The sequence below is a fragment of the Erinaceus europaeus genome, chromosome X (genome assembly GCF_950295315.1).
Source record: "Erinaceus europaeus chromosome X, mEriEur2.1, whole genome shotgun sequence".
Classification (NCBI taxonomy): Eukaryota; Metazoa; Chordata; class Mammalia; order Eulipotyphla; family Erinaceidae; genus Erinaceus; species Erinaceus europaeus.
In genome coordinates, this window is record NC_080185.1 from 91,151,872 (window position 1) to 91,179,819 (window position 27,948).

At 39.9% G+C, this 27,948-nt stretch overlaps 1 protein-coding gene across 1 annotated transcript in view; it reads right to left on the minus strand.

Annotated features, from left to right (window-relative positions):
* Positions 1-5,114: 5,114 nt before the first annotated feature.
* RP2 (RP2 activator of ARL3 GTPase) overlaps positions 5,115-27,948 on the minus strand; it is a 56,376-nt gene continuing 33,542 nt past the window's right edge. Inside the window, exons 3-5 of the mRNA XM_007529630.3 lie at positions 24,787-24,901; positions 13,988-14,073; positions 5,115-7,460 (exon numbers count right to left, since the gene is read on the minus strand). Of these exons, the coding sequence (XP_007529692.1) occupies positions 7,377-7,460; positions 13,988-14,073; positions 24,787-24,901 (285 nt within the window). The 3' untranslated portion in view covers positions 5,115-7,376. The remainder of the gene's footprint in view (positions 7,461-13,987; positions 14,074-24,786; positions 24,902-27,948) is intronic.

Below are 27,948 nucleotides of genomic sequence, written 5' to 3' on the forward strand. Positions count from 1 at the left end.
AATAAAATGGAGGAAAGGACTACTGAGTAGTTTCACTGAAAGATAGAATATATATAATCAAAACAAAGAAACTTATAAAATAGGTCTATTTTCTATTTATCCAATGTGCTTTGTGTACACACACATGCACACGCACACACACCATACAGTTCATTCCTCATTAAGACAGAGACTAGACTATTTTACAATAGTTGAAGTATAGAATCACCCTAGGTTGCCATAGAATGCTAAAATAGGGTGTGTGCATTTATCTACTTATATATTGTATGTAATAATATGTAGCTATATATAGTGAAATATTGAGCCACAATAAAGGAAACCTTGCTACTGTGACAACATGTGTGAACCTTAAGGGCATTATGCTAAGTAAAATAAGCCAGACAGAAAAAAAAATGCTGGATGATCTCCCATTTGGAAATTGATACAAAAATCATACATAAAAACAAGCTCCTGGACACAGAAAAGTAATTGATGGCTTGTAGGGGAAGGGTTATGGGAAAATGGGAAAAAAGATAGAAAATTATAAACTTCTTAATGATATTTATATACTTTTCCCATATTTGGGAGTTTTTCTCTGCCCTGATCCAGCTTTCTAGTCTTTTTTCCAGCTCTGACATCATCTCCCCAAACAATACTTTTAGCTCACCTGCATGTTAGCTGTCAGGCTCAGGCAAAATTACTGAAGTCATGGGCCCCCTTGGAATATGCCTAACATAGATTTCCTAGCTTCTTCCAACATGAAGACCCCAAATCTCACCCGCTATAGTCTTACCTTTAGGTTCCTGATTAGTAACAATTTGTTCTGGTTTATATCTTAATGCTTTTCAGCCACCAAGTTACAGATGCTACCATGATGCCAACCTGACTTCCTGGGCAGATGACCTCACCAATATGTCCTAGGTCCCACCTCTTCAGTGCCCTGCCCAACTAGGGAAAGTAAGAAACAGGCTGGGAGTATGGATAGTCCTGTCAATGTCCATGTCCAGTAGAGAAGCAATTACAGTAGCCAGACCTTCTACCTTCTGCATCCCATAGAGGTCCTGGGTTCATATTCCCAGAGGGATAAAGAATAGGGAAGCTTCCAGTGGGGATGGGATATTGAACTCTGGTGGTAGGAATTATATGGAATTATACCCCTCTTATCCTACAATCTTGGCAATCATTATTAAATCACTAATAAAAAAGTATATACTTCCAACTATGAATAAATAAGTCAAGGAGGTGTAATATTTAATTTTTTTTTTTTTGCGGAGCCAGGTTTTGAAGATAAGTGATTCCACAGTTCTAGATGTTTGTTTTTTAATGCTTTCCCTTTGTGTTGCCCTTGTTGTTTATCATTGTTGTTGTCATTGCTGTCGTTGTTGGATAGGACAGAGAGAAATCAAGAGAGGAGTGGAAGACAGAGAGGGGGAGAGAAACATACCTGCAGACCTGCTTCACTACCTGTGAAGTGGCTCCCTTGCAGGTAGGGAGCCAAGGGCTCGAACCAGGATCCTTACGCCAGTCCTTGCGCTTCGCTTCGCGCCACTTGCGCTTAACCTGCTGTAGTACCAGCTGACTCCCTCCAGGAGCTTTTTTATTCATGTAGGAGCACAGAAGCAGAGAAACACTATTGTACTTGAACTTCCTCTCCAGTTATTAGCATCTTCCAGGTGGTGCTGAGGCTTGAACCAGGGTTACATGCATGGCAAGGCAAGTGTAATCTCTGGTGAGCTATCTTTCTGGCCCACTTTAAACAAAATTTGTGCCATGATTAAATTTCAGAACATGGGTAAGTGCATGTTATAGCCGTGCTCTTGAAAAAATTAGTGTTAAGTGACATTTAAAGTACAAATAACAACAAAAGATATCACATCAAACTAAAGTGCTTTTGCACAGCAAAAGAAGTAATCATCAAAATGAAAAAGACAATCTATATTATGGGAAAATGTTTTCAAACCATTTCTCTGATATGAGGTCAATATCCAGACTATATTAAAAACTCTTCCCCACTCTCCAAAGGGAGGCTGGGTCAATATACTCTGCCACTCGAGGACAGGTCCTGAAATCCGTGCAGCCTAGAATGTTCCTAGCTGTGACCACGGAATGCGAGCTCAGACCTACGGGGATGCAGAAGTTACACAGGCTCCTGTGCTGAATATGGGCCCCAGATCAGACCGATGGGGTTTACAGTGAATGGTATTTATATACTTTTTCCATATGTGGGAGCTACTCTCTTCCCTGATCTAGCTTTCTAGTCCTATGTCACTATCTCTGACACTATCTCCCCAGACAATAGCTTGGGTCCACCTGCATATTAGCTGTCAGGCTCAGGCAAAAATTAGTAGTCATGGCCCCCCTTGGAATATACCTAAAATAGACCTACTAGCTTTATCCAGAATGGAGACCCCAAATCTCATCTGCTATATTCTTTTTAAAAATTTTTTATATTTATTTATTTATTTATTCCCTTTTGTTGTCCTTGTCGTTTTATTGTTTGTTGTAGTTATTATTGATATTGTTGTCGTTGGATAGGAAAGAGAGAAATGGAGAGAGGAGGGGAAGACAGAGAGGGGAGAGAAAGAGAGACACCTGCAGACCTGCTTCACCGCGTGTGAAGTGACCCCCCTGCAGGTGGGGAGCTAGGGGCTAGAACCGGGATCCTTGCTCCGGTCCTTGCGCTTTGCACCACGTGCACTTAACCCGCTGCGCTACCACCCGACTCCCTCATCCACTATATTCTGACCTTTAGGTTCCTGATTAGTAAACAATTTGTTCTGCTTTATCTCTTAATGCTTTTCAGCCACCAAGTTGCAGATGCTACCATGATGCCAACCTGACTTCCCTGGGCAGATGACCTCACCCATGTGTCCTAGGACCCACCTCTCCAGAGCCCTGCCTCACTAGGGAAAGACAGAAATAGGCTGGGAGTATGGACTAACCTATCAAACACCCATGTCCAGTAGAGAAGCAACTACAGAAACCTTCCACCTTTTTCACCTCATAATGATTCTGGGTCCATATTCCCAGAGAGATAAATAGGGAAGCTTGCAGTGGAGGGGGATGGGATATGGAACTCTGGTGATGGGAACTGTGTGGAATTATTTCTTATCCAATGGACTTGTCGATCATTATTAAACCAATTATAAAAAGAACAGGAAAAAAAAGAGTTCATAAAATTCAAATACCATCAGTTACAAACAAACAAACCACCACCACCAACAACAAAACCAGGTAGGGGTCTGGAGTTATCTCACATGGTAGGGTGTGTGCCTTCCTTATGTGCAAAGCCTCAGGTTTGAGCCCTGTCTCCATACATAGAAGTATGTCATCTAGATGTTCCCTGAATGATAGAACAGTCTTGCATTGTGTGTGTGTGTGTGTGTGTGTGTGTGTGTGTGTGTGTTTGTGTGTGTGTGTGTACATAGATCTGGAATAATAAAAATGGGAAAATAAAAAAAAAACACTCTTAAAATGCAACAGAAAAATAGAGCCCAGTCAGAAAATGGACAAAAGATCCTGAATAGACATTTCTCCAAAGAAGATATGTAACTAGCCAAGAGGTATATGAAAGGATGCTCAATATCACTAATTATTTGGGAAATATAAATATGAATCACAATGTCATTCCCTCCCACTAAGTAGGATGGCTAGCATCAAGAAGACAAGGGGTAACACATGCTGGCATATTCACGATTGAGAGCAACATGGCAGTTACTAAAGAAATGAAAATAAAACTACCACATGTTTCAGCAATACTATTTCTTGGAAGATAGCTGAAGGAAATGAGATCACTATACTGAAAAGCTATCTGCATCCTCATGTTCATAGCAGTGTTGTTTGCAGTAGTCAAGACATGGGAGCAATCTAAATATCCATTGATGAGTAATTGGACAGATATGTGGCATATATAAATTAATTCTGCATATATCCACATAAATGTACCACAATCAAATATTATTCAGTTACTAAAGGGAAGAAATCCTGCCACTTGCAATAACTTGGATGGAATTTGAAGGCATTATGCTAAGTGAAATAAGTTAGTGACAGAGAAATACTGAATGGTTTCACTTAAAGGCAGAATCTTTAAAAAAAGGGGGGCAGGTGGTGGCACACCTGGTTGAGCGCATGTGTTACAATGTGCAAAGACCCAGGTTTGAGCCTCTGGTCCCCACCTGCAAGGGGAAAGCTTTGCAAGTGGTGAAGCAGAACTGCAGGTGTCTCTCTCTCTCTCTTCCTATCTCCCCCTAACCTCTCGATTTCTGACTGTCTCTATCCAATAAACAAAAATAATTTTTAAAAAGTTTAAAAGAGAAGAATCTGGGAGCTGGGCGGTGGCGCAGCCGGTTAAGCGCATGTGGCATGAAGTGCAAGGACCAGCGTTAAGGATCCTGGTTCGAGCCCCCAGCTCCCCACCTGCAGAGGGGTCCCTTCACAGGTGGTGAAGCAAGTCTGCAAGTCCTCCCCTCTCTTTCTTCCCCTCCTCTCTCAATTTCTCTCTATCCTATCCAACAACGATAGCAATAACAACAACAGTAATAACAACAACGATGATAAACAAGGGCAACAAAAGGGACAAAAGTAAAAAGAAATATATAAAAAAAGAAAAGAATCTTAAAAAAAAAACCCTCATAAATAAGTATATCAGATTTGTGGTTACCAGAGATGGGTGGGGAGAAGAAAATGGGTGAAGGTGTTCAAAGGGTCAAATTCCAGTTGCAAAATAAGTAGTACTAAGGGTGTAATGTACATGTTGACTATAACACACACACACACACACACACACACACAAAGTAAATCCTGGGGTCAGGTGGTGGCATGCACATGTCATAATGCTCAAGGACCTGGGTTCAAGCCCATAGCCTCCACCTGTAGGGGGAAAGCTTCAGAGCAGTGAAGTAATGCTGCAGGTATCTTTCTCCCTATCTTCCCTTTCCCTCTCAATTTCCTTTTGCTTCCAACCAGAGAAATACATAAATGAAGTCTTTTTTAAAAGAGAGTAAATCCCAAGAATTCTTCTTACAAGGAACAACATTTTTTCCTTCTTATTGTAATCATGATATACTTCAGTTGAATGATTATGCTGCATACCTTATATTAATTATATCAATAAAACTGGCAAATAGTGGGAAATCATTTTCATTTTAACAACATTTATTACAAATAAAATCACATTTCATAAACACTAAATTACATATAAAAGCTAGACAAATATACAGCAGCAAAATAGCAGTGCTATTAACAAAAGAGAAACAAGCTAATGTTACAATGAAACAAGCTAACATGTATAACTTAATAAAATTATTAACTCTATGATAATAATTTTAATGAATGCGAAAGCTATTCAGAAATGAACTATCATGTACTATAATTACTATCAAAGTTTAGAACTATAGAAACAATAACCGTACCTCTACTTATTTAAAAACTGTTTTCAAACATTCAGAAGTCAAATGACAGTCTTTAAAGACAAATTAACTTGGGTAAAAGCTATTATCTAACTGAAGCATATAAAATTTTAGGCTTTGGTTAATACACACTAAATTTAGTGAAAATTTTAAAATGAGTGTCTCCCTCAAATGTTAGATTCCTGAGTTTTATCTAAAATACATAGATAAAATAAGAAACTCAGTTTTTAGTTTTATATAATATTATACTACATTTATTAAAACAAAAAGGATAATAGTTTAAAATGTGAATAATGAGGTTAATAATGTAATTGTGACTAGAGAGAATATATTTAGTTTAACTTAGCTAAGGAAAAAAAAAACCTGATGTCTTCTGATGACTATTTAGAAATCTCATTTGTAAATTATGATCCAAATTATTGGGTTGTTAGAAAAATCATGACACATTTTTACATGGAAAAATACGCCATGACTTTTCTAAGAAACCCAATATATTAAAGCTGTCGCCAGGTTTTTATTTGCATCTTATGAAATACTTTTAACTTAAAGGCAATGGTGTAGTTCAGAATGTTCTTATCAAAGAGTTGAAACAACACAACGTTAATGGTCAGCACATGGTCAGATACAGATTCTGTGGTCAATAGCACTCACTAATTTAAAGTGGAAACTCGTGTTATTACTGCAAATCAACACACAATTCATTGTAGTAGTTATCAATCAATCAGTCAGTCAAAAACTATCTGCAACAGTTTCAACATGAAAATACAATTTTAGTAACAATCGTTAAGAGACAAATTTTACAGGGGGGGCAGTTTTCATTCTTTGTACCAAAATAGAATTAAATTTAACGTTCCTTTTAAAAATAGATCTATGAAACCTAATTTCTTATTAGCTTCTACATGTGACGTCCATGCAGGTTCAGTCCCTCCTAACAAGAGCAATCTATCAACATCTTCTGAACTAATTGTTCAGATTATAATAACCCCTTAAAATAGATCCCCCTCAAGACTGAATTGGTGTGTCTAGAGTCTCGGGTCAAGAATGTGCATTTAGTAAGTAGCTCTCCCCTGCCTCCTGGTCTATTATTATGGCCAGGCTGTTTTGGAAAATGATGCTTTAAAGCAACAACTTAATTTCATGGATAAGAGTAGCACATCTAATGAAAATCAAATTTATCTAACTCTTTAGTGATAGCTTATCATGGCTAAGTATTTTTTTTGTACCTAAATGTCACATGGTTTTAGTCTTCTTCTGCCATGCTCACAAGAGCTGATAAAATCATCATCAACATTCTGGAAACTGCCAGTGATTGGGCTTCTATAGGCTTAGTGTTGCATACACCTTTTCTTACTAGGAATCGTAAGAGTCACCTAGCAGTTGTTTTCAAGAACTAAACGTGGACATTACTTACACAGTCATCCTACTCAAAATAGTCTTTAAAGAGCTATGGTAGCATAGTAGAGTTCTTTGCAAAACTGGTGATCAAATACCTAAATTTAAGAGTTCAATTTGTAAGGTGTTATGTCAACTCGTGTACAAAATCTCATTTGCCATATAATTTAACTGCAACTGTATACATGAAAAAATGTGTGTACGTTCATCCTAATTAACCAACTGATAACAACTACCTCTAAATTAAAACAAAAGCAGGAAAGAAGCAATGGGATACATTCTCAAACAATTGTCATGTGCACTAAGGAAAGTTTACAGACTTAAAGGAAAATTAGGCTTAAAATCATGATCTGTTAGCCACTTCTATTTCTATAGTATGCAGAGAAACAAAACTACAAGCTTATTGATGTGGGTTCATTTTTTAGCTGATTAAAATGACTAGATTTAAAATGAGCTGGCTTTAAACCTCAAGTAAATGAGATGGTATTCAATGATTTATTAAAGATAGACTTCAACAATTTTAGCCCTAGTAAAAAACATTCTGAATGCACCAGTTGAACAGGGCTTAATACCAAGTCTTTGCCTCGGCCTTGCACTTCATATTCCCATCTGTATGTCAGCAAAGTTGTAGAAGCTGTCTACATCTCCAGATGCTGTCTCCTTGCTTTCAGATACAAACATCTATTTTAAAAAAGAAGAAGAAAAAATAAATATTAATACCCCAATTCCCAAATCCATCTTTTCCACTGAACAAAGTCGTAAGGTTGTTATTTAGAAGAAATTGAAGTCTACATTTTATAATATTCAATCTGTAAATTTCCTGTAGAACCCATGAAAAATAGTCCCAGTGCCCATAATAACCAATCTCACTTGAAAGCACTTATGATATAATTACATTCTTTGCTCTCATAATACTTCAGCGATATGTTACACTTAGAATTTTACTGTTCTTCTTTAATTCTCCAAGTCATTACTTTCAGATAGAGAAAAGCCGAGAGACAGAGGGAAAGATACCACAACACTTAAGCTTCCTCCAGTGTGGTGGAGGCCAGGATCAAACCTGGGTCACACATTTAACAAAGCAGGTGCATTATCCAATTGAGCTATCTTGCCAGCCTTACTATCTATCTATCTATCTATCTATCTATCTATCTATCTATCTATCTATCTGGTATCAGCTCTGGCTTATGGTGGGTCAGGGTATTGAACCTGGTAACCTCAGAGCCTCAGACATGAGAGTCTGTTTTGCATAACCATTATGTTATTTCCCCTAGCTTGATTGTATATATATATATATATATATATATATACAGCGGCAGTCAATATTATGAAAGCTACGAAATAAATGCTTTATTTAAGTAACCTTTAGTTTATTCCTTTAATAGGCTGAGAAATAAAACTTTTTAAAGATCTTAAGCATACATCATTGTTTTTAAATGAACTACTTTCTGAACGCCAATAAAACAGTACTCAGGATAACTCTACAATAGATTTTATAAATGGCAGCCAGAAATTAGCAGAGACCTAGGTTCTAATTTAAGTTTTCATCATAAACTCTCTGTATTGATGCTGACAAAGTAATACATTTCTCTGGGTTCGGTTTCCATCCCTGCAAAATGAGAAAAATTGAGTAAATAATCTTCAATTCATTCAGAAAAATACCTCAATCAATACAACCAATTTCTGTTTCTTTTTCTATTCAATTTGATTTCTGTATTTATTCTTTCCTTGGTATTCTTGTTTTATGTTTATAAGGATTCATTTATTGATTTTCAGGAGAGAGAAAGAACAGAGCACGGCTCAGCTGTACACATGGTGGTGCTGGGCCAGGCATGCAATTCCAGTGTGCTATTGCTGTATTCTCTTCAGACCAATGTATTATTTATTTGTTTTATTTATTTTAATATTTATTTTCCCTTTTGTTGCCCTTGTTTTATTGTTGTAGTTATTACTGTTGTTATTATTGATGCCACCATTGTTGGATAGGACAGAGAGAAATGGAGAGAGGAGGGGAAGACAGAGAGGCGGAGAGAAAGACACCTGCAGACCTGCTTCACTGCCTGTGAAGCGACTCCCCTGCAGCTGGGGAGCTGGGGGCTCCAACCAGGATTCTTACGCCGGTCCTTGCGCTTTGCGCCATGTGCGCTTAACCCGCTGCGATACCACCTGACCCCTGTATATTTTTAATTTTTAATTTATGATAATAGTGGGTTATAAGACTGTAAGATTACAATGTATTATCTATTATCTTTTCTATTTATTATATAAAGACAGCAGGAAATCGAGAGGGAAAGGAGTGATAGAAAAGGAGAGAGACAGAGAAACATCTGCAACACTGCTTCGCCACTTGCAAAGATTTCTCCCTACAGGTGTGGAGTAAAGGCTCGAACTCAGGTCCTTGCACATTGTAACATGTACGCTCAACAAGGTGCACCACCACCCAGCTCCCAATGTATATAGTTCTATACCAACCCCACCACCAAGGTTCTGTGTGTCCCTCTAACCTCCCAAAGATAACAGATAACCACCATAGTTCTCACAAAGTCTTAGAAATAGTATTTTTCTCTTTTATCTTCCTTCTTTTTGCCCGTTCATGTGTATCAATTCTCTAGATGCCACATATGAATGAAACCAGCTGATAGTTGTCTTTCATCTTTTAAAAAATATGTATTATTGGCTAGAGAAAGAGAGAAATTGAGAGGAGTGGGGGGAGATAGACAGGGAAAGAGACAGACATCTGCAGCCCTGCTTCGCCACTCATGAAGCTTACTCCCTACAGGTGGGGACCAAGGGCTTGAACCTAAGTCCTTGAGCACTGTTCTTCTTTCTTCTTCTCCTTCTTCTTCTTTCTTCTTCTCCTTCTCCTTCTCCTTCTCCTTCTTCTCCTCCTTCTTCTCCTCCTCCCCCTCCCCCTCCCCCTCCTTATTTACCAGAGCATTGTTCACCTTTAGCTTATGGCAGTGTGGGGGATTGAACCTGGGACTTCAGAGCCTTGGGCATGAAAGTCTCTTTACATAACCGTTATGCTATCTACCTCAGCCTGGTCCTTGCATATTGTAATGTGTGCACTTAATCAGGTGTGCCACCATCTGGTCTGCCTTTCATCTCTTTTCTTAGTATGCCAGGCATAATCATCTTGGTGAATTACTGTCTTTGAGAATTATTCTCTTGATATATTGTTGGATTGACTGCCAGTTTTGTTGAGGTTCTTTACATCAATGTTCATCAGGGATATAGGGCTATAGTTTTATTTTTTGGGAGAGTTCTTGCCTGCTTTGGGTATCAGAGTAATGTTAACCTCATAGAATGTGTTTGGGAATGATTCCCTCCAATTTTCTGGAAGAAGTTTGGAGAATCACTGTTCTTTGAAAATCTTAGATAATTCATTAGTCAAAAACTGTCTGGACTTGGGTTTTTATTTTATTTTATTCATTTTTTTTTTTTTGCCTCCAGGGTTATTGCTGGGGCTTGGTGCCTGTACCACGAATCCACTGCTCGTGGAGGCTAATTTTTTCCCTTTTGTTGCCCTTATTGTTTAATGTTGTTGTGGTTATTATTATTGTTGTTGTTGATGTTGATGCCACTGTTGTTGGATAGCACAGAGAGAAATGGAGAGGGGAAGGGAAGACAGAGGGGGGAGAGAAAGATAGACACCTGCAGACCTGCTTCACCGCCTGTGAAATGACTCCCCTACAGGTGGGGAGCCAGGGGCTTGAACAGGGATCCTTCCGCTGGTCCTTGCACTTGGTGCCATGTGCACTTAACCCATTGCAAAACCGCCTGACCCCCGGGCTTTTATTTTTGATTACTGATTCAATTTCTGTACTAATGATTGGCCTGTTCAATCTATCTACTGGCTCTTGGATTAAGCTTGGCAGGTGGCATGATTCTAGAAATCTGTATATTTCATCTAGGTTGTCCAATTTATTTGCATAGATATGTTCATAATATTTATATGATTCTTTGTAACTCCTCAACTTTGGTTATAATTTCATCTCATGTTCCTGATTGTTTTTATCATAACATTTGCTCTTTCTTTTTGTGAGTCTAGCCAGTGATTTAGCTATTTTATTTATCCTTTCAAAGAACCATCCCTTAACCTTCACTAATTTTTTAAATTGTCTTTCTGACTATTTCACTAATTTCTGCTCTGCTCTTGACTATTTCCTTCCTTGACTTTTGGGTCTCTTTGTTGCTCCTTTTCTAGTTGGTTCGGATGTGATGTTAGCTTACTTGAGATCTTGTCTGTTTGTTCATAAGAAGCCCAAAGTAATTTAAATCATGCAAATTTGAGGAAGCATAAACTTATCAGAGTAAAAAACCCCAAATTCCCAGATTATTATTATCATTATTATTATTTTGCTTCCAGGGTTATTGCTGGGGCATAGTGCCAGCACTATGAATCTACTGCTCCTGATGGGCATTTTTTTTCCATTTTATTTGATAAAACAGACAGAAAGAGTGACAGAAGAGGGGAAGATAGAGAGGGGGGTGAGAAAGATAGACACCTGCAGACCTGCTTCACCTCTTGTGAAGTGCTCCCCCCCAACCCGCTAGTGAGGGGCAAGGGCTTGAACCAGGATCCTTGTGCAGGTCCTTGTGCTTCGTACTACGTGTGCTTAACCCATTCTAACAACACCTGCCCCCCATACTATGTGCGTTTAATACGGTACACCACCTCCACCCTCAGGTAATTAACAACAACAAAAAGTTAAATATTGACTTGCTCAATCCTCTTATATGTTTTTTTTTTTTTTTTGATGCTCTGGGTAGGACAGAGAGAAATTGAGAGGGGAGAGGAAGATAGGAGAGAGACAGACAGACACCTGCAGACCTGCTTCACTGCTTGTGAAGTGGCCCCCCCTCCCCTCCCCTGCAAAGGTGGGGATCCAGGGCTCGAACTGGAATCCTTGTGCGGGTCCCTGCACTTTGTACTATGTGCACTTAACCCGGTGCACCACTGTCCGGACCCCTTTATGTTTGTTTTTTTCAACGTGTTACTATTTTTGAGTTGAACTTTGATGAGACTTTTTTTTAAAATATTTATTTTATTTATTTATTCCCTTTTGTTGCCCTTGTTGTTTTATTGATGTAGTTATTATTGTTGTTGTAGTTGTTGGATAGGACAGAGAGAAATGGAGAGAGGAGGGGAAGACAGAGAGGAGAGAAAGATAGACACCTGTAGACCTGCTTCACCGCCTGTGAAGCGACTCCCCTGCAGGTGGGGAGCCGGGTTCGAACCGGGATCCTTATGCCGGTCCTTGTGCTTTGCGCCACCTGTGCTTAACCCGCTGTGCTACAGCCCGACTCCCTTGATGAGACTTTTTACTTTAGAAACATATATGATTGAGCATGGCTCAATTCTGGCTTATGATAGTGCTGGAGACTGAACCTGGGACTTTGGAGCCTCACGCATGAAAGTCCTTTGCATAACCATTATGCTGTTTCCCCAGCTGTGATGCTTTAAAATATCTGTATCTGGGAGTTGGGCGGTAGCGCAGCGGGTTAAGCACAGGTGGCATAAAGTGCAAGGACCGCAGTAAGGATCCCTGTTCGAGCCTCAGGCTCCCCACCTGCAGGGGAGTCGCTTCACAGGCGGTGAAGCAGGTCTGCAGGTGTTTACGTTTCTCTCCTCCTCTGTCTTCCCCTCCTCTCTCCATTTCTCTCTATCTTATCTAACAATGACGATATCAATAACAATAGCAATAATGACTACAACAACAATAAAAAAGAAGGGCAACAAAAAAGGGAAAAATAAATATTAAAAAATATCTATATCTAAAGAGAGAGAGAGAGATGCAGACTGAAGCAGAGAGAGACACCAGAGCACTCACTGCTCAATTCTGGCTTATCATGGTGCTGGAGATTGAACCTGGGGCCTCAGAGCCTCAGGTATGAAAAAATCTTTTTCAGAACTATTATGCTGTTTCCCCAGCTCTGATGTTTTTTTTTAAATATGTATATTCTAGGAGTAGGGAGGTGGCTCAGTGGTAAAGTGACTGCCTGCCTCGCATGCAGGAGCCTCTGAGTTTGATTTCCAGAAACATGTGGGAGCAACAAGGAGAACTCCACAAATGCTGGGCAAATATTCTATACTCTTTCTTTCTCTCCCACTTCATGTCTCTGTCTCTCTCTCTCTCCCATTTTAAAAATTAAAAAGTGGATAATGGGAAGTGGTAATGCACATACATGACCCCCTGACTTTGATCTCCAGCAATCCATTAAAAAGCATTTTCTTAGGATGACAGAGGACCTAGCGGGGGTTGTAGGGGTTGTACTGTTTATGTAGAAAACTAAGAAATGTTATGCATGTACAAACGATTGTACTCACTGTCAAATGTAAAACATTGACCTCCAATAAAGGGGGAAAAAAAGCATTTACTTGGGCCAGGGGAAATGGCACAGCAGTTTACACCATAGACTATCATATCTGAAGTATCAGAGGTCCTGGGTTCAAACCTTGGCACCATCATAAGCCAGAGCTGAGCTGTGCACTGGAAAAATAAAATAAAATAAAATAGAAATTTTAATTTTATCCTTTTATTGGGGTTAATAGCTTAGACTACAGTTGTTGACACATAGATACAGATTTTTCATCTCCCCATGATAGGTGTCTGAAGAACACTCTCATCTCCAACTTAGGTCCTTATTTTATACATTATTTTGTATATTTGTTCTTATCTTCTACATTAAAATTTTTTTTATTATATTTATTTATTTATTTATTTCCCTTTTATTGCCCTTGTTGTTTTTTATTGTTGTTCTAATTATTGTTGTTATTGACATTGTCGTTGTTGGATAGGACAGAGAGAAATAGAGAGGAGGGGAAGATAGAGAAGGGGAGAGAAAGATAGACACCTGTAGACCTGCTTCACTGCCTGTGAAGCGACTCCCCTGCAGGTGGGGAGCTGGGGGCTCGAACCGGGATCCTTACACAGGCCCTTGCACTTCGCGCCGCCTGCACTTAACCCGCTGCACTACCACCCGACTCCCATCTTCTACATTTTTAAGCAATTATAATGTAAGTTTGACAAGGAAAAAAAATACCTTCCATTTTATTTATCATGGGTTCTAAACATCATGATCTGTTGGGTTTTTCTTTTAATTCCAAGTCGAACCAGATAAAAAGTACAATTGCATTGCAAGGAAAAGAGAATTAAATGAAAAGGGTGTGATGGAAACATAAAAAAGTCAATAAAAACTTTTACCTTGGTTCCGTTGAATGTCTCATTGACAATATGTTGACATACTTCTACAGCACCATCTCCATTAAACTCCAAGGCAATAACAGAACCTGAAGAAAAGAAAAATCCCAAGAAACACTGTCTGAACATGAACATAAGTCTATTCTAAAATTAAGTCTTTATTTTCTTCCTTGAAGGACCTCTAGTATCTTCTTTGAGGATAAGAGAAAAAAAAAAAAAAAGGGAATGAGACAGATGGCCCAGACCACTCCAGCTATTTCTTACTCGAATAATGAAATGAATCAAGTCTTATCACATGATGAGTAGCTTCAGTGTAATTAGAGGACTAGTAATGATATTTGAAAATGTTAATAGTATGGTTTTTCTGGTGTCCATTCTTTTATATAGAATACACAGAAGTTCACTTAGCCATAGAAAAATAGTTGACAAAATGATAGATGAGATAAAAAAAAAAAAGAAAAGAAAAACAATGTAAGATTTTGCTACACATCCAGCTTTGCTTCCAACTCTCTAACCTGCCAGCCAAGCTCTAGCTACCCATAGTGAAGCTAAAACAGCAGTAACTGAGACCAGGCACCAATAGTAATAGTCGTTTCAATGTATTTTTTAATATATATATATTTGGTGCAGCAGGTTAAGCACACGTGGCGCAAAGCACAAGGACTGGCATTAGAAACCTGGTTCGAGCCCCCGCCCCCCCCGCTCCCCACCTGCAGGGGAGTCGCTTCATAGGCAGTGAAGCAGGTCTGCAGGTGTCTGTCTTTCTCTCCCCCCTCCTCTCTCTATTTCTCTCTGTCCTATCCAACAATGATGACAGCAATAACAACAGTGACGATAAACAACAAGGGCAACAAAAGGGGAAAAAATGAATAAATAAAATTTTTAAAAAGTTTAAATATATATATTTGTTTTTTATTTTATTTTTTTAAAAGATTTTATTTATTTCTGAGAAAGATAGGAGAGAGAAAGAACCAGACATCACTCTGGCATATGTGCTGCCGGGGATCGAACTCGGGACCTCATGCTTGAGTGTCCAAAGCTTTATCGCTGCGCCACCTCCCGGACCACATATATTTGTTTTTTATTAGAGACTGACCAGGGCACTACTCAGCTCTGACTTATGGTGGTGTAGGCGATTAAACCTGGAACCTTGGATCCTCAGGCATGCAAGTCTTTTTGCAGAACCATTATGCTACCTCGCCTACCCTCTCAATTTATTTTTCTTTAGTATTCCTGAAAACTACATTCTGGAGCCACACATCAGGGGGTTATTTATTTATTTATTAATTCTCTGAATATTTGTGCTTCCTTTTCCATACATTATTTTGGATACTTTTAGTGAACAATTTCGTGATGTATTGACAGTTTGACTTAGATTTAAATATGGCAATGGCACTACTAGTGTCAAATTGTTGGAAATCATGGCCATAAGTTAGTCAAGAAAAATATGTTCTTTTAAAAAATGTTTTTTGGGAGTCAGGCAGTAGTGCAGCGGGTTAAGCACAGGTGGCACAAAGCGCAAGGACCGGTGTAAGGATCCTGATATGAGCCCCCAGCTCCCCACCTGCAGGGGAGTCACTTCATAAGCGGTAAAGTAGGTCTGCAGGTGTCTATCTATCTCTTCCCTTCTCTGTCTTCCCCTCCTCTCTCTATTTCTCTCTGATCCAATAACAATGACATCAATAACAACAATAATAATAACTACAACAATAAAACAACAAGGACAACAAAAGGGAATAAATAAACAAATATCAAAAAATGTTTTATTGGCTAGGACGGAGAGAAATTGAGAGGGGGAGAGGAAAGAGAGAGAGAGACAGAGAGAGAGAAATCGGGAGAAAGAAATACCTGCAGACCTGCTTCACCACTTGAGAAGCTTTCCCCCTGCAGGTGGGTACTGGGGCTCGAACCCACGTCCTTGTGCATGGTAACATGTGTGCTTAACTGAGTATGCCATCACCCAACTCCAGAAAAACATGTTCTTCAATTCAGTGATTATTTAGTCAGCTACACAGTGCCATTCCCAAGTTGACTTGCTTTGTGTCTCCTACAATATTTGAGAAGTCTTGGCCTCTAAGAAATTACAAGTTTTCTGAAAACAGATAAACACAAACCTATTAAAGAGAGAAAGAACAACAGGGGATAACTAAGTAGGCAACAACGAAATACTAAGGTGAATAAAAATAAAACCTTAATTTGAATGTAGAAATGTATATATAGGAAAAGCACAAGAATGAGAGGAAAATGAACAATTTAAACAGCTACAGGCAAGGTCATACTATACTGTACACTGAGATAATTGATGGGCTATGATTTAAGGGAGACAGCACATACTGAAAATTCAGGGTATTAACAAACAATAGTACAATTAAATAACAAGAACAAATCAAAGCATTAATTTTTTTTTTAGTATCATACTTTGTAAATCTAGGATAGGCTCTGAGTAAAGCAAATAAGTTGACAGGAGGGGACCTGGCAGTGGCACATTCAGTTGAGCACACAAACCACCATGCACAAAGACCTGGGTTCAAGCCCCTGCTCCCCACCTGCAGTGAAGAAGTTTCACAGTGAAGCAGGTCTGCAGGTGTCTATCCTCCTCTCTCCCTCTCTATCTTCCCCTCCCCTCTCAATTTCTCTCTTTTCTATCTAGTAAAATAGAGGGGGCAGGGTAGAGTAGGGCAGGGGAGGGGAGGAGGAAGGAAGGTGGAGGAGGGAAATTAAGCTGTAGTGCCAGCTTCAAACCCCAGTTGTCGTATGCTTTACATTGGTTTGTCCTAGCCCTCCCCCCGCCAAGAGAATTGGATCAGTCCTGTTAATTTCGCGGGCCTGCTTGGCCCCGCCCCAAGGAACCCTGAGAGAGGGTTCCTGAGTCCGAGAGTTCCTGAGTTCGAGAGGAAGAGAGAGAGGGCCAGAGAGTTCTAGAGTTGGAGAGTTCCTGAGTTCGAGAGTTTCAGGGTTACAGAGTAAGAGAGAGTGCCAGAGAGACAGAGTTCCTGGGTTCCTGAGTTCGAGAGTAAAAGAAAGAGTGCTTGCGCCGCCGCAAAGAGACAGCAGAGTTCTGTTTGGTGATTAGTTTGTCTTAGTTTATGAATCGTTGTTCCTGAATAAAGAAATACAGCTTCCCTGCCCAGCCGTTGTCTCCGCATCTCTGTTACCTGCCCGTGAAGCTAGACCCGGCCGGCAAGAGCCTACAAATTTTAACAACACCCAGTGACAATCCTGGTGGCAAGAGGGGATGGAGGGAGAAGATGACAGGAACTCCCCTACCCCTCTGCCCCTCCCCCAGCTGGATTGTTCTATATCTATATCTATAGCAAGACATGGGTAAGATCAACTTGGAATATCTAGTTGAACCAAAAGCAATACAGTCATCAAAGACCAATGTGGTTTTATCAAGAGGACATGGGAGTCAGCTTTGGAAGGACTGGAAGTAACCAAAGATGAGATATGGTGAGATCAGAAAGAATACTGACTGCAACTTATTAAAACGTACTGAATATATAAAGACTTCAGAGCTCTTAAAGATTATTTTTGACAGGAGCAGTGAAGCAGGTCTGCAAGTGTCTATCTCTCTCCCTATCTTCCCTTCCCCTCTTAATAAATGAAGAAAAAAAAAAAAGAGGCCTCTAGGAGCAGTGGATTCATAGTGCAGGCACTGAGCCCCAGAGGTAACTCTGGAGGGAAAAAAAAGATATTTTGACAAGGAAAAAGAGGTTTAATAGTGACGTGTGTATCTTCTGTATACAAGAGAAGCCCAGTGGGAGTCGGGCGGTAGTGCAGCGTGGCGCAAAGCACAAGGATAGGCATAAGGGTTCCAGTTTGAGCCCCCAGCTCCCCACCTGCAGGGGAGTCGCTTCACAGGCATCGAAGCAGGTCTGCAGGTGTCTATCTTTCTCTCCCCCTCTCTGTCTTTCCCTCCTCTCTCCATTTCTCTCTGTCCTATCTAACAACGACGACATCAACAATAACTACAACAACAATAAAAAAAACAAGGGCAACAAAAGGGAAAATAAATAAATAAAATATAAAAAAAGAAGTTAAAAAAAAGACAAGAGGGAGTCGGGCTGTAGCGCAGCGGGTTAAGCGCAGGTGGCGCAAAGCACAAGGACTGGCAGAAGGATCCCGGTTCGAACCCCGGCTCCCCACCTGCAGGGGAGTCGCTTCACAGGCGGTGAAGCAGGTCTGCAGGTGTCTATCTTTCTCTCCTCCTCTCTGTCTTCCCCTCCTCTCTCCATTTCTCTTTGTCCTATCCAACAATGACGACAACAACAATAACTACAACAATAAAACAACAAGGGCAACAAAAGGGAATAAATAAATAAAATTTAAAAAAAAGACAAGAGAAGTCCAGTAAACTCAAGTAAGTAAGTCACCAAAATAGTGTTAAGTTCCCACCTTAAACATTCTCATACTGGTATTTAGAAAAGGAAACAAAACAAAACAAAATTCACTGGTTACCACTGTGGGTTGGTAGGTTACTGATTCACTACTCTGAAAAAAAAAAGATGCTTATTTTCCATATATAGTGACACAAATATAGTGACACTATATATTTTCCATATATAGTGACACAAATAAAAAAGGAACAATCTGTACCTCCTAATACAATAACTGGATTTGGCAATAATCATCCATGGTTTTAGCATTCTTCAGGAAACTTAACAGTAAAAAAACATAAGGCTGTCACCACCCAAACCTGCCAATCAATTTCAGCATCATTAAGAGTACAACAAACCTCAGGCGTTCTCTCATTAACTCTGGAGAGAGAATGCTGTCTGGAAATATGCTTGCCAAACAAACAAACAAACCAATTCAACCTGACTATAAACAAGGCTTTGCTCTAATTTCTAGTCTACAAGAACTACAGAGGACCAAATGAAACAAACCCACACACACTACAGGGCAATTTTATAAGACAAAAAAGCATGAGACAAGGGGAGGGTGAACACCTGTTTCTGGTGAAGAGAAACATATGACACAAAGCACCCACATATGGTGAGTAGGCCATTTTAGATCCGGATCAAATTCACTACAAAAATACATAAAGAGAACTCATAGCTCATCCAGTAAAGCATGCCCGTTACCATGTGCACAGTCCTGGGATCAAGTCCCAGCACCACAAGGGAGCACTACAGCACCAGGGGAGGCTCCATGAATGGTAGAACGGTGCTTTGATGTCTCTCCCTTTCTCTCACCCTGAAATTAAAAAAAAAAAAAAAGAACAAAAAAGTCAGTCCAGGAATAATGTAATCATGCATGCATAAGGCCCCAGCACAAGATATATACACAGGATCATTTTAGACAATTAGGGAGATTTGAATGTGGATTGGGTATTAGATGTTGCTGACCATGATAGCTATGTTAATATATTTGCTTACTTAAGAAAGCATGTCTTTAATTTTAAGACATACTGAAATATTTAGGGGTGAAATGACAGCACACACCAAAATTTTACCAAAGTATTTTGGTAAAAAAAAAAAAAAAGGAGATTACAGATTATTCTTTAAAGAATAGCAAAAGATAAAACTGGGGAATGGGTACACATGGGGTTATCGGACTATTTTTTAGATACCGTGACTTTGGAAATTGAAAACAAAGACTTTACAAAGCATTTTAAATCAAATAAATGATAACCAAAAAAGAAAAAGTTGATAATAAATACGTAAGGCTTCTAACTTCACAGAGTGTGGAAAATCAGAATGAAGTTAGAGCAGCGTATATTTTTACTCAGTTTATTACAAGGAAATAGACATTTAAAAATTATTATCTTTATTTATTCATTGGTTAGAGACAACCAGAAATACAGAGGGAAAGGGGAGGGAGAGAGGGAGAAAGACAGAGAGACACCTACAATATTGCTTCACCACTCACAAAGCTTTCCCCCTGCAGGTGGGGGCTGGGAGCTTGAACCTGGGTCCCTGCACACTGTTGTGTGTGCACTTAACCAGGTGCGCCACCACCCAGACACAATAGACTTTTTTTTATTTTCCCTTTTGTTGCCCTTGTTGTTTTTTATTTTTGTTGTAGCTATTATTGTTGTTGTTATTGATGCCATCGTTGTTAGGACAGAGAGAAATGGAGAGAGGAGGGGAAGACAGAGAAGGGGAGAGAAAGATAGACACCTGCAGACCTGCTTCACCGCCTGTGAAGTGACTCCCCTGCAGGTGGGGAGCCAGGGGTTCGAACTGGGGTCCTTACGCCGGTCCTTGTGCTTTTCACCACCTGTGCTTAACCCGCTGTGCTACCGTCTGACTCCCTAGCCATTTTATTTAAAAGTCTGCAACATTTTACTGAAAGTTCCTGCATTTCTTTAACATTACTTAATATGATAGGACGGAGAGAAATTGAGAGGGAAGGGAGATTGAGAGGGAGAGAGAGGCGGAGAAACAAATGCAGCACTGCCTCACTACTTGTGAAGTTTTTCCCCTGCAGGTGGGAACCGGGGGCTTGAACCTGGGCCCTTGCACATGGTAACATGTACACTTGACCAGGTGTGCCACTACCTGACCCCTGGAAGTTCCTGTTTCAATAAAGAAAACCATCTACAATTCAGAAACACAACTTTAAAAAAAAATTATTTTTAATTGATTTTATTTTCCCTTTTGTTGCCCTTGTTTTTTATTGCTGTTGTAGTTACTGTTGTTGTTATTGATGTCATCATTGTTGGATAGGACAGAGAGAAATGGAGAGAGGAGGGGAAGACAGAAAGGAGGAGAGAAAGACAGACACCTGCAGACCTGCTTCACCGCTTGTGAAGCAACCCCCCTGCATGCAGGTGGAGAGCCGGGGGCTCAAACCGGTATCCTTATGTCGGTCCTCAGGCTTTGCGCCACCTGCGCTTAACCTGGTGCACTACCGCCAGGCTCCCATTCATTTTTTTTTTTTTTTAAATCAGGGGACCATTCAGGTCTTGCTATTGTGGTGCTGGGGCCTTACCCATGCAAGTTCTGTATACTACTGCTGCACTGTCTCTTCAGCCCTGACAATGCACATTTTAAGAAGCTCTATGTGTATCTAATAATGATGACTGTAGCTACTGTTATTATTTCAACGGAGCTAAACAAGATCACAAGTCAGGCTTTTGTGTCAATGTGAACATGTTATCAAGTGATTTGAAGTTTTTAACATCGAAATATTTGCACTGTCATGCAAAATTGTGCAACTTTGAACAAATGAGATTGCTGAATGTCTTAAGGAATCTCTGTTATCTAACATGACCTTGGAATAAGTTATCATCATGTTTCAATTAGCTTGTAGCAGTATTTAATCTCTCTGTCACCCCCTCTTAGAGCAACCAGAGTATTAAGAGTTACATTCTAAAGGAGCCATGGCATTTCTTGATTCTAAAACCTCCAGTAAAATATGATCTACATTTTTCTTACTTTCAGTTATTCTAAAAATAACTGACAGTTTAAAGCTATAACATTTACAGCATACTAGGTGTTCACAGTATATGTATTAGTATAATACAAAACAATGACACAGAATGAGAAGGAAGATTTGAGAATATACTGTTATTAGGTCCTTGTATATGCCAGGTGAAAAAGTATAATGTTAGAAGGTTATTCAAGCATATATGTTTATATGCTGTAAGACCTAAGGTAACCAGTTCTAGAAAAAGAAGTGTAAATAATAAGTCAATAGAGGAGATTAAAAAGAATCATTAAAATGCCCAATTAAGATGAGGCAGAAGAAGCCATCTAAAAGATAAAAACAGCGAAAAAGAACTAAAACAAAGGAATATGAGAATTACGAGACAATATCAAGAACAACAGTATTCATATCACAGAGTTCCAGAAGTACAGAGAAGTCACTTCAATAACAATACATGAGCCCATAAACCGCACATTTAGATCTACTCAGATGCTTGTTTCATCCTCAAACCTCATTGTCAGTTGCACTTACTAACTTATTCAATTCCTGACAGCTGCTGGGAGTTTAAAGGTTTGTTTTGGGGGGTGGGAGGTGGCCCATCTAGTAGAGTGTGCATGTTATAGTACACAAAGACCAGGGTGAGGTGAGGTGAGGTGAGGTGAGGTGAGGTGAGGTGAGGTGAGGTGAGGTGAGGTGGGGTGGGGTGGGGTGGGGTGGGGTGGGGTGGGGTGGGGTGGAAAGCTCCATGAATGGTTAAGCACTGCTGCAGGTGTCTCTCCTCTCTTTCTCTCCACCTCCCTTCTCAATTTATCTCTGTCTCTATCCAAAGTAAATAAATATAAAAGAAAAAAAAAGGTCCAAAGGACTTTGGTTCAAGCCCCTGCTCTCCTCCTGTGTGTGTGTGTGTGTGGGGGGGAAGCTTCACAAGTGGTGAAGTAAGTACTGCAGGTGTCTGTCTATCTCTCTCCCTCTCTATCTTCCGCTCCCCTCCTCTCTCAATTTCTATCAACAACAACAACAAAAAGGGAAAAAAAATGGCTGCTGGGAGTGGTGGATTCATAGTGCTAGCACCGAGCCCCAGGGATAACCCTGGTAGCAATTAAAAAAAAAAAAAAAAGGTTGTGTCAAGGAGCCAGGCTATAATTTCCTAAAGCTGACTTGGGTGTATTTATGCACAAGGTTGGAGCAAGTAACCATTCTACAGTAACTACAAAAGTAAAGGAAATGCACTTCCACTTTAACACTTCATGGCTGACTCACTACCAGCATTAGTGATTATTTAAAGTTACCTTAACGACTCTCCCACATTTTCATACAGATTTTTTTATACGGTTTATTATAACTTATTATATTTTTAAATTTATTTATAAAAAGGAAACACTGACAAAACCATAGGATAAGAGAGGTACAACTCCACACAGTTCCCACCACCAGAACTTCATATCCCATTCCCTCCCTTGATAGATTTCCTATTCTTTAACCTTCTAGGAGTGTGTACTCAAGGTCATTGTGAGAACTTATTATTTTTTAAATATTTATTTATTTCCTTTTCTTGCCCTTGTTGTTTTTTATTGTTGTAGTTAATATTGATGTCGTTGTTGTTGAATAGGACAGAGAGAAATGGAGAGAGGAGGGGAAGACAGAGAGAGGGAGAGAAAGATAGACACCTGCAGACCTGCTTCACCGCTTGTGAAGCGACTCTCCTGCAAGTGGGGAGCCAGGGGTTCAAACCAGGATCCATACGCCAGTCCTTGTGCTTTGCGCCACCTGCGCTTAATCCGCTGTGCTACTGCCCAACTCCCGTGATAACTTATTTTTATTTTATTAGAGCACTGTTCATTTCTGGCTTGTGGTGGTACTGGGGATTGAACCTGGGACTTTTGGTGCCTCAGACATGAAAGGCTTTTTTTTTCTTTGCATAACTATTATGGTATCTCCCCAGCCCTACTATAACTTATTCCTACATAGAGAACATATAACAGATGTCTCCTCCTTAGAGACTACACCAAGTCAGCACTGCTTATTCCTACACATAATTCTCAGGCCAGTTAGGAAATGCCTGCTGAGTGCTGAACAGTGTCTCCACTCTGACAGATAAATAGAATTTTGCCCTCTGGACTCGGTACACTTTAAAATACTTACAGGCAGGGGAGTCGGGCTGTAGCGCAGCGGGTTAAGCGCAGGTGGCACAAAGCACAAGGACCGGCAGAAGGATCCCAGTTCGAACCCGGCTCCCCACCTGCAGGGGAGTCGCTTCACAGGCGGTGAAGCAGGTCTGCAGGTGTCTATCTTTCTCTCCTCCTCTCTGTCTTCCCCTCCTCTCTCCATTTCTCTCTGTCGTATCCAACAACGACAACAACAATAATAACTACAACAATAAAACAACAAGGGCAACAAAAGGGAATAAGTAAATAAAAAGAAAAAAAAGAAGAAAAAATACTTATAGGCAGACAGCAAACCTTCAGGAGAAAATAATAACTCTAGTTGCCCTGCTTGCAGACATATTTCCAGTACCTGAAATTTACTGGTGGAATTAGCCTTACTATGAAAAACTTTTTTTATTTTTTGGTGGTAGTGCTGGGACCTTACACATGTGTTATTCCACTGCTTAGGGGGCTTTTCTTTTTTTCATTTAAAAAAAATAAAAAAATATTTATTTATTTTCTTTTTGTTGCCCTTGTTGCTTTTATTGTTGTTGTAGTTATTATTGTTGTTGTTATTGATGCCGTTGTTGTTGGATAGGACAGAGAGAAATGGAGAGAGGAAGGGAAGACAGAAAGGGGGAGAGCAAGATAGATACTTGCAGACCTGTTTCAGTGGTTGTGAAGCGACTCCCCTGCAGGTATGGAGCCAGGGGCTCGAACCCGGATCCTTACGCCAGTCCTTGCACTAGGCGCCACCTGCGCTTAACCCCCTGTGCTACCGCCCGACTCCCTTTTCCATTCTTTTTATTGCAGAGAGAAGAGGAGACAGAAAAGAAAGCGACATAGCACCGCACTGCTCCACCATCCATGGAGCTTCCCTAGTGCTATCCATGATGCTCCAATGTGATGCTAGGGCCTGTATATTTAAAGCATACTTGGGCACCAAGAATCCTTATCATGTACTTTACAACTCTGGGCAGGAAGAATGAAATGGTCGCTCACAATAGTACAATACTTAAATACATAATAGTAAAATATGACTTTCAAGTACAAAGAAGACAATAGGAGGAAAAAAAAAACACAAACCTTAATGCCTAATTTCCATTCAGTTATATAAGAGTTTTTGAGTGGTCTGCAATTTGAACATTTCTGAATAGTAAGAGGAAAGGAACAAAGCAGATGAGAATGAGAAGGGGAATATAAGAGAAATGCTAATGGTAAGAATAGATTAAATCAGCATGGTAGGCAAGTAACCATAAAAGAACACCAATCGTCTGAGGATACCTTTGTTCAGAAGAGAAAGGAAGTCAGGTGCTTTATCTCGAAAAACTCGTTGTGCGTCCTCAGCTCTCATTGACACTTCTTTTGTCTGAACTAGGAAAAAGCCTTTGCCAACCATCTGTGGAAAATAAAATTTCATTCAGATTTAAAAATGAATGAGATGAAAACATTTTACCTGTTGCAGCATTTCCTCCATATAAAATGTGACAACACACTGATTTTTGTTTTAGTTATGACTCTGATACAGGATGCTTGCTGTAACAAGACCTCACTAACACAAGATTTCTTCCAGATGAGTGGTTCTGTCTGGTTAAGAATTAGTGCTGTAGCAGCCTGGGAGGTGTACAGTAGATAAAATGTTGGACTCATAAGCATAAAGCTCTGAGTTTGATCCCTGGCATGGAAACAATGTACCACAGTGGTGCTCTGGTTCTCTTTCCCATAATTAAATAAATCTTAAAAACTATAATTAGTGCTGCAATGCCTACTGGCAAGATTAAGATCCAACACCTATCATGGGGAGATGAGAAATTTTACCCATATTGCAACAACTGTCCTGTAAAGTGAAATTCTATTTCATAACCTTCGGAGCTACCTCAGAAAAAAAAGAAACACACACAAAATAGCAGAGAATTACAGGAACATCACTGTCAGGTTTACTTCAAATATCAGAAACAATCCTACTTCTATCTCTAATTTTCTAGACTGCTTGTCACCTCTTATTTTATAGTCAAACACATAAAATAACAAAAAAAGATTATTAATTCAAAATACTCTCACCTAAAAACAATGAAATATGAAACTATTATCTATTTTGATATTTCACTGCAGATATTTCAAGCCTTGCTCATGAAAATTCTTCTACTGTTAAAGACTTGAAAATAATAAATATACAGCTTATATTATGGAACACTTTATCTCCAAATAATTAAAACTATTTACTCTGCATATCTGTGATGTAGTTAAAAGGCAAAAAAAAAGCAGCAAACAAAACAAAAAAAATTGGTGAGAAAATTGAGGCCTAGTAAATTTCTTTTATGAAATTCTACAGAATGCTTTCTGTTTTTGTCAGGTTTTTCTTGACTTTTTTTTTTTTTTTTTTTTGTCTCCAGGGTTATCACTGGGGCTCGGTGCCTGCACTAGGAATCCACTGCTCCTGGAGACCATTTTTTCTCTTTTGTTGCTCTTGGTGTTTATCACTGTTGTTGTTATTGTTGTCATTGTTGTTAGTTAGGACAGAAAGAAATCGAGAGAGAATGGGAAGACAGAGAGGGGGAGAGAAAGATGGACATCTGTAGACCTGCTTCACTGCTTGTGAAGTGACCCCTCTGTAGGTGGGGAGCCGGGGGCTCGAACTAGGATCCTTACACTGGTCCTTGTGCTTCATGCCATGTGCGCTTAATCCACTATGCTACTGCCCGGCCCCCCTTTTCTTGATTTTCTACCCTCTCAAATTTTATACTTCCTAAAACAAAAACAAAGAAACAAAAACCAGTATGCTGTATCTAATTATAAAAACAAAGCAGCGAGTTGGGCAGTAGCGCAATGGATTAAGCACACGTGGCACAAACCGCAAGGACCGGCTCCCCACCTGCAAGGGAGTCGCTTCACAGGCAGTGAAGCAGGTCTTCAGCTGTCTTTCTCTCCCTGTCTTCCCCTCCTCTCTCCACTTCTCTCTGTCCTATCCAACAATGACAACATCAATAACAACAGCAATAACTACAACAACAATAAAAACAAGGGCAACAAAAGGAAAATAAATATATTTTTTAAATCTTACTAGATACAAAGTGTGCTTTTAAAAAAACCACATTTGCATAATTTATAGAGAAACTATCAATGTCTTTAACACTATACTTTGCGTTCTGTTGTTCTGATGCACTTTATAGATTTCAGATATGGATTTTCTACATTGTAGAATATACAGCTATAGAGAGGTAGTTTTTTGTTGTTATTGTTATTGTTTTTATTGCTGCCATTGTTGCTGTTGGATAGGACAGAGAGAAATCAAGAGAGGGGGGAAAGAAAGATGGACACTTGCAGACCTGCTTCATCCACCTGTGAAGCAATCCCCCTGCAGGTGGGGAGCCAGGGGCTCAAACCAGGATCCTTATGCTGGTCCTTGTGCTTCCTGCCATGTGCGCTTAACCTGCTATGCTACCCCCAGGTCTCCCAGAGAGGCAGTTTTTAAAAAATATTTTTATATTATCTTTATTTATTTATTGGATATAGACAGGCAGAAATTGAGAGGAAGGGGGAGATAGAGAGACAGAGAGACATCCACAGTCCTACTTCACCACTTGTAATGCTTTCCCCATACAGGTGGGGACTGGGGGCTTGAACCCAGGTCCTTGTGCAAACCCAGGTGCACCACCATCCAGCCCCATTGTTTCTACTCTTCCCCCTAAAACCACTTTTTTTTTCTTTTAAACAAAACTGTGGCAGCTTAAAAAAAAAGAGAGACATGGCGAGTTCCACTCACTCCTCCATGTATAAAGACTTGATTTTGGGGGGCCAGGCGGTGATGTACCTGGTTCAGCACACATATAACAGTACACAAGGAACCGAGTTCAAGCCCCAGTCCCCACCTACAGAAGGAAAAAGCTTCACAAGTGGCAGAGCAGTACTGTAGGCATCTCTTTCCCTCTCTACCACCCCTTACCCTCTCCATTTTCTTTCTTTCTTTTACTTGCCTCCAGGGTTATTGCTGGGGCTCAGTGCCTACACTATGAATCCACTGCTCCTGGGGGCCATTTTCCCCCATTTTGTTGCCCTTGTTGTTGTTATTATTGTTCTTGTTGTCACTGCTGCTGTTGTTCTTGGATAGGACAGAAAGGAATCAAGAGAGGAGGGAATGACAGAGAAGGGGAGAGAAAGAGAGACACCTGCATGACCTGCTTCACTGCTTGTGAAGCGACCCCTCCTGCAGGTGGTAAGCCGGAGGCTTGAACTGGGATCCTTACACTAGCCCTTGCTCTTTGCACCATGTGCACTTTATCCGCTCCCCCCCCTCAATTTCTCTCTGTGTCTCTATCCAATAATAAATAAAAATATTTTAAAATTTTGATTTTAAGTTCAAATATACTCCCCCTAAAGAATATCTGACAAATAGATAATCAACGGAAGAACTATTGCTTCTGGAGCCACCAAGTCTCAACAGCCATA